This window comes from Mycetomoellerius zeteki, unplaced genomic scaffold (assembly GCF_001594055.1).
Source record: "Mycetomoellerius zeteki isolate Tzet28-1 unplaced genomic scaffold, Tzet1.0 scaffold426, whole genome shotgun sequence".
NCBI lineage: Eukaryota > Metazoa > Arthropoda > Insecta > Hymenoptera > Formicidae > Mycetomoellerius > Mycetomoellerius zeteki.
In genome coordinates this window covers 405,642-414,014 of record NW_017257421.1, presented here as the reverse complement: position 1 = coordinate 414,014, position 8,373 = coordinate 405,642, and the positions used below count along the sequence as shown (strand labels likewise).

Below are 8,373 nucleotides of genomic sequence, written 5' to 3'. Positions count from 1 at the left end.
GCAGGACTGCTGGATCAACAACAACCAATCAGGCTTAGTAAACAGAGAAAGAACGTTCATTCATTTATCTGCCTCTCACTCTACTCGTGTTTTTACCCCTACCCCCGCCATCAGTAGTCCATTCTATATGTCGATGGGTACTACCCAACCCTGGACGCGGTAGCGTCGCGACGCCAAGTGTACAAAATATGAAACGGGCCGCTTCACAGCTTGATGCTTGAACTTATGCCTAATTCAATCACTGACTAATGCCTAATTCAGACTGGACGCAGCAAGTGTCAAGCAACGGAGCAGCAACCAACCAGCAAGGCGATATTTTTTCCGCCACTGTAAATGTCACCTCGTTGATTGGTTGCTACTTCGCTATTTGACGCTACTGCGTCCAATAAACGGAGCACCGTAAAGTATGACATCGAAGTTTGTTGAATCTTCAAAATAAGAGCATTATGTTTCGTTAAAAAAACAATATGACAAGCACTTGATAACTTTGCGCATATTACCGCGGTAAAGCTTACCAGACAGAAAACAGATCTTGCCGTCGCTTAAAAAACTCTTCTCTTGTACACTCTTCATCATCATCATCGTGATTGGCTTCTGTGACCTCATACGGCATGCCCGCGCCAGTAACAATAATGCGTGACTTTGGTTTGACATTAAATTCAATTTTATTAGTTAAGGATTCACTTGTAATTCTTGTAACACGTGCTATCGACATTATAATGCATTATACTTAAGATGAAAATATAATCCAGTCCATTACTAAATAAAATCTATTACTTTACTAATATTCCCTACCTACAATATCTTTCCTTTAAAATCAAATGAAAAATGAATATATTTCAACATTTCAAATAAATACCACCGTTTCTTTATACCCATTTCTCCATTCTCCATTTTTGCTTATTTCTTCTTATAATTTGTAACTTTCGTGTAAAAATGAAATTAAAAATATATTTAACAACGCTATTTTAACAATGTAGATAACTCGTTCATAATTAATAAGTATCATGTAAATATTATTTCCACTACACAGTCTCTATTACTATAATATAATTGTGATTGCATAGATACTATCCAAATTGTATTGAATATTGATCATTGCATAGACGCAAGTACGGTAAAATACGACATCGAAGACTGCATAACCTTGAAAATAAGAGCGGGTATTTTTAAGAAAGACTTCAAAGAAACAAGAAACAACAGTAAACTAAATAATCTTTACCGTGGTGAAGCTCTTTAAAGAGAAGACATAAATTTTGCCGGCGCTCAAAAAACAGGGTTCCGTGCTTCTTCGCATCACTTGCAGAAGCAGCCTTTGTGATTCCACAGGTATTTCATACCAGAAGGAATTGTATCTGGAACAACTTTGTATCTCAGTCATCAGCAAATTTTCAATTTCACCAAATTTAAATGATTAAAATCTTACATTTTGTCGTGCAATTGCATGCTGTGATTGATCAGTCTCTGACCTTGCAGACTGAAGCAGAACGTATGTAATATTTGACCGAAGATATATGTCAGGTACTTCAACGTTTCATTAATATCGCCATACTGTAACGCAACCTTAAACGCAAAAAGTACGATATTTTTATCTCTTGCTTTAATATAATATACACACACTGTACAACAAGGATTTTGTTTTATGGCATATGGCAGGTGACATCCGGCAATAGGAATTGGAATTTCTGTGACGTTCCGTTTCTTTAAAAACTTCAAAAATGGGCAGAAAAAATAATTTTTTAATTCTTCAATTCGATTTTTCTCGAAAACCTGACGTGCTGGAGTATTTTTAATTACAGATTCGTAATCTCTCTACGGGAAGAAACCTGCCAGAATTACTTACCACATGTCAAGATACATGAAAAATGTTGCACAGCTAGTGCTGTTAATTATATAATCGCGAGTAATGCAATTTAACGCAAAGGACAAGTAATATCTTACGGAATATGCAAATACCAATTTGAGTTGCAATAATAAACAGACACATACCTGTAGCAGAGAAATGCTCAATGTTACAACATATATCAGCATATGTATTGCGAAAGCAGTGCAAAAGAGGTCTTCAAGAATCGCCGCGAACCTGTCCAATGGAAACAAATTTTGTGGTACTTATATCGATATAATGTCTTTTTTTTTCTTTAAATTCATAGTACACATTCTACCTAATACAATATTGTACACTTACTGTATAGCTCGCCAGTGTACATGAACGGAGATTGCGATTTTCTGATCTTCCGATCATTCGGACGATTATTTACCGTATCGTTAAGATTATTACATGATAAAGTCTCAAGACGAAATCTGTGAACATTTAAGCGACAATTCCGCTGACCCGATCAGTCATGATTGAAACAACGAAAAAAAAGAAAATACTAGTTTTTCTTACCCAGCCACAGCAAAAAGACTGCAGACATGCTCAATGTAAATAAAAAGCGTGCAATCGTGGGCGAGTGAGACCATTAGAGCTATAATCCCGCTCACAGTAATATGAAACATAATGTAAAAATAATATTTTTCTTTGTCCACGAAATAATAGGCATCGTAAGGCATACTTGCGGGCCGGGATTCGTTCAGGGGTAATACGATGTTCAGTAATGTGGGCATAAAAGAAATTAACATACATATACTGAAGCACAAGAAAATATATACTGCAACAAAATAAAATAATCGTCCGTCATTTGTTAAAATAAGAATGATAAAAAGCGATTTATCCTTACAGAAATATGCCAAAGTAATCAATTTTGCATTCGTGGCATACTTTTTCATAATTTCATATTCTTCCGCGCTATTCAACTTCTCCCAATCGTCACACACACGGTCAGTAAGACTTTTGATCTAAAAATGCTCTTGATGAATCTTATCTGATAGTCCGACGATCGTAGGAGATCGCGATCATAAAGGATAATAAAAAGTTGAATAATTATCTTTCGATCAAGTATGTAGTATAAATTTCGGTATTGGCGTACTTTGCTACTATTAAATTGGCACGTATATAGTTTCATCAGAAATATAACCATCAGCATAAATATCGGTATGACCAGTTGAATACATTTCGCGTTTCCATTGCATTGAAACATTTGGGCCACCTACAAATATACTTGTTAAAACTCACTTTAAACGGTTTATAATGCAGTTATTTCGCAGGATAAAATTCTATTTTTAATTTTTCGTGCCGTATATTCTGATACGCGTGCATTTCAATATACATTTTTATATATTATTCATGAGAAGGAATTTTATCCTGAATTTTGTCGAATTATACAGGGTGTCCGACGTAACTGTAATCACGATTTTTCCGGCACTTCTGATGATCTGACAAAAATTAGTTTGGATAAAAGTTAGTCAGTTTTCAACTTTTCAATCGACTACAAATTGCAATATTAAAAATTTGCAAAGTATTCTTTTTTAGGAAAAAAGTCAAGGTTACCCTAATTTTTTAAACGGCACTACATATTTTTTACTTCATAATATTGTAACTGTTGTCATTACGAGTTCAATTGACCTGCTATATTATAGCTACGTTTACACCGTGCATTTAGGCCACGGCCTATATAATATATGTCCTATAGAGGTTAAACAAGAACATCTATTATATTAATACTTTTAAGTGAAATAAACATCATGCACATGTAAGATTGCAGAGATGAATATTTCTGATCCACAGTTTGCGAATGTAGCATGATTTACCGACCAAATATCGATTTATCATCTGCAGTCTTGAAAAGTGGACGTACCCAGATAACAACGTGTCTATCTTGTTGCTGGCATGTTGCTTGCTAAGTATGCATTGCTAAATGCATATGTTGCTACCAGAATTGCAGCAACCGAGTCCTCATTTGTTGGCAACTTGATGCCTTCATGATATGATAACTTTGAGTAGCAACTTGCCAGCAGTTTGCCGACAACTTTAAAATCGTCATCATCAAAATTCGCATTACTGCTATCATGTTGCCATAATAATATACAGCATCATGCAATGCTTTCATATTGCCAATAACACAAGATAACATTGACGCAGCTATCTTGCTGTTAAACTGCTGGCAATACATATACACATTGTTGCCTGCATGTTGCTATAATGTCGGTATATTCGAAATCGTTGAAGACAAATCTATGGCAAGTTGCCAATATCATAAGCAATCACAGATTTGTGTCATTTTGCTGAGACACGCTTTGCTATCTGGGGGTGCGTTCCGAGTTACGCATGAAGCGCATGATGCATCATTTATCCTTGTTGTTTATCAGTTAATAAAGAAGGATATAACGATACATCATGCGATTCATGCATAATTCGGAACGCACCCTGGATATGTACCCTCAGAAAAATGGATATTGGTATGTAGTTTATCCACTTTGTCAGGGAGCAATAGTGCGCGGCAGCATTTCGCGATTATAGGTTTTGGGCCGTCATGTCCTCTTTCAGGTTTCTCTCTGCTTGTAGTATAGCTCGAATGCTTCAACAGTTCTTGTGTTTAGTCTTAGTTTGTCGTTAGAGCAAATCATAGTCAGTCTCAGTTTGTCGAAAATGTATTCCTATAATGAGAAAGTTGATATGCTGCTAATATTCGGTGAATGTAAAAGGGATGTACGTGAAGCTGCAATTCTGTATGCCACAAGTAGAGATCCTCAAGTAAGAGATGCGCGAACTCCACACACATGACATCTAATGGAGGTCGCCATGTTCTTGCAAATGCTCGAAGTTCGCGCATCTCTTACTTGAGGATCTCTAGCTACAAGTTACCAACAGAGGCTGCGGTCCACTTGACGCTATAAACGCTTCGAAGCGTTTGAGCGACTAATCAAAATAAAGAATTTTACGAATTGACTAATCAAAGAATGCTCAAAGCAGCCAGAGACATCATCCGTGTGCAACAATGTTTTATAACATTGATAAGAATTTAAGAAATTATGGAAAATTTGAAAAGAAGAAAAGGAACACAAATCGCATTCGTGCAGTTGCTACTGAAACTGGTTTACCTAAGAGTTCTGTTCATGAGATGATAAAACAAAATCGTTATCATCCTTACAAAATGACTAAAGTACAACGTTTACGTATAACTCATTCACAACTTCGTCTAGATTGTATAGCATGACTAGTTGTTACATATGAAAGTAATTCTGAAATATTACAGAATATTCTATGGACAGATGAATGTAAGTTCTCAAATAATGGTGTAATTAACCGTCATAATCATCACTTTTGATCGAAGGATAATCCCCATTGGTTCCGAGAACACAACAGGTGACTCACCACTAGATTTTTTTCTATGGGGTCATTTGCAATCAATAGTCTACGCGGTATTAATTCAAAATATGGAACATTTAAAGCAGCGAATCCATACAGCATACGAAGAAATTCGCCGTGACAGCATTATAGAAGCAACTAATGGAAATTTATTACGTAGAGCAGAATTATGCCTACAAGAAGATGGACTACAATTCGAACACTTATTGTAATTACATAATTTCTTTCATTAAATTTGTTATAATTTTTTGTTCTACTTTTTTGTTATTATTTGCTATTTTATTATTTTTTGCTATTATTTTTGGTTATAATTTGTTGCCTTGTATATAGTTTCATTTAAAAAAACAAGAACCCATGTCTGTGAACAAGTAGCAGATACAAAAATCTTTTTTCTACTGTAGAATAGCCCATATAAAAAATTTAATACAAATAAAATAATTTTTCACCGAAACGTTTCCGTTCATTAATCCTACGACTGTACGGTCATCTCAAGATCATAGTATAGCAGGTCATTGAACTCGTCTTGACATCAGTTACAATATTATGAAGTAAAAAATATGTAGTGTCATTTAAAAAAATTAGGGTGACCTTGACTTTTTTCCTAAATAAGAATATTTTTCAAATTTTTAATATTGCAATTTGTAGCCGATTGAAAACTAATTAACTTTTATTCAAAATAATTTTTGTCAGATCGGAAGTGTCGGAAAAATCGTGATCACAGTTACGTCGGACACCCTGTATATCTATATGGCGCGATACTGCGTATTTTAATTAATTTTTTTATGCATTGACCGTCTCATCAATCAGATTTAAAACTAGTATAGCGAATATTCATATATATAGTAGAAATTTTTTATGATAAACTTCTTCGAAACCTGTGGAACAATCAGCGAAACAATAATCAGAGTCACCGAGCTCACTCGGAAAAGCTTCGTTCGTTTTTCTTGATAAGGCCACTGGCCGGAGAGTAACAATATTCTTTTTGTAATACTGTAGTAATTATTCCACACGAATGCCATAATTTTCAAAGCAACGTTTTACCTTTGGCAATACGCAATCGACTAAACTTCTCGTTTCGTCTTCGTTATGAAGAACGAATTAATATTTCAGCAGATGTAATAGAAAGAAATACTACGTAATAACCTTTAACAACAAGTTTTGCATGTCATCCCTAACAAAAGGTGAATGTGAAAGGAAGCTTATCAACGGACAGGGTAACTTTCTTCCATACTGAATATGTAATCGATCGGAATATTCAAGGAAATAAGAATTCCTCTGACATGTGTTTACGTGTACTTAATTGTCAGATATAAATATTGTATCTGTCATATGTAATTGCCTATAGTTGTACGAGTACCTCTGTGTATCGTTTTGTCTCGTACGTCGTATCGATTGTGTCCAAAGTAAATATGACATTCTTTATTTCTAATCTTTTCGTTCAGACACTCTCCAACTGCAAATCTTTGCTGTACTCTGGCATCCTTAGGACATTTCTTGAAGAACTGTGTTGTGTGGTGGAAGGATTTGAATATGATAGAATATCTTAAGATATTAATAGATATTAATCCACGTATGATCCACGGGACATCCATGGGATCACTTTGTCGATATTGGGCAATTTGGAATATACACTCGATAAAGTGTGTTGTGTAGGGTAAGTTCAATTTTTTAAATTTTTTATATAAAAATACATTAGTACTCTCTGTATAAAATTATATTTCGTTACTAATACTTGAAATTGTTTCATGTTACATATATGTAAGTTGTAATAACTCCTCAAATGAATGGTATCAGTGACTCTGAAAAGATTGACACTAAAATCGATGTGGGTTCAGGGTTTGAAAATAAAGTTCCCAGATTAATTAAGGCAACAAAGAAACGCAGATCTGTCCAAATATTATGTTTATATATTTTATCTTTCAAAGTAATTTTCCATGACATCAGTACACTTCATACATCTTTGACATAAAGGGTTCAAACATTTTTTTAGTTCCATAGTTCAAATGTGTGTTTAGATCACTCGTCACGTTCTCCGAATATTCTTGAAAATGTTTAATTTTCATGATGATTTGAAGCGTTGGAAACAGCATAAAATCCGAAAAAGTCAGTTCTGGAGATTAAAATAAGTGTTTTTAGTTAATCACATCAAGAAAAGGATTGTTAAGATTAAATTCACTTATTTTATTATTAAATCTTTTTCGGATTTAATGCTGTTAAAAAGTAAACATTTTCAAGATGATGAGAACATTCAAAGGAATTAGTGTTTTGAATAGCATTCCAAATACAGACTTTAAAAAATTTTATATCAAAGATTTATATTGATGTTATGAGGGACTACTTTGAAAGATAAAATATAACAATTTGTGTTCTGACATATCTTTTTTATTACTGCGGTTTGAGATTTATTCTCAGACCATATACAACCTTAATCAAAAATATTAAACATTTTATTAATCAGTATTTATAGGTTTGGCTAAAAAATCGATTTATGGAATCTATCGTAAATTTTTTTTTTTAAATTCCTGTAATGACAGTAATTAAGAGATAATAATGCAGAGTAAAAGAAATTCAAATAAGTGAAAAAAATATATGTGCCTAATATTTTTGGCTGTACATATGGTCTTTCTTTACACATATTCGAGATACAACAAGAGCTAATTTTAAGTATATATTTAAGGGGTTATACTACCCAGGCGCATTGAAAAATGAACGTTTTTTTGGGAATTTTTTTCTTGGAAACTATTCAATGGATCATGGAAAATGAAATTTGAGGCTTTATTATACATGTTTTGAGGTATAAAAAAAATTTTATTATAACTTTTGATACAAAATGGCGTCTTGGCAAGTGGTAAACGGAACATGTGTTTTTTCCGAGGAGCGAATCTGCGTACATCATAACATTCTCCGAACAGCACCTAGAGCAAAAAAAAAAATTTGTCGTTAATCTACATCAGTTTTGCTAGGGAAGTACCCACGCTTTTTAAGATTGATAAATAATTAAAATTGTTATTAACAATTTAAAATCTATTTTTAGCGAAAAAATGAAAAAAAAAGTTCAAACTGACGCCAATTTGCAAATTTTCGATAAAAATGTATAATCGTGGGTACTTCCCTAGCAAAACTGGTGC

The 8,373-nt window shown here is 33.8% G+C and overlaps 1 protein-coding gene across 1 annotated transcript in view; it reads right to left on the bottom strand.

The window, feature by feature from the left end:
* Positions 1-278: 278 nt before the first annotated feature.
* The window catches only part of LOC108726483 (uncharacterized), an 11,526-nt gene continuing 3,431 nt past the window's right edge, over positions 279-8,373 (bottom strand). The window contains 5 exon segments of the mRNA XM_018454088.1: positions 279-428; positions 1,127-1,355; positions 1,427-1,563; positions 1,990-2,080; positions 3,811-4,073. Coding sequence (XP_018309590.1) covers positions 279-428; positions 1,127-1,355; positions 1,427-1,563; positions 1,990-2,080; positions 3,811-4,073 — 870 coding nt within the window.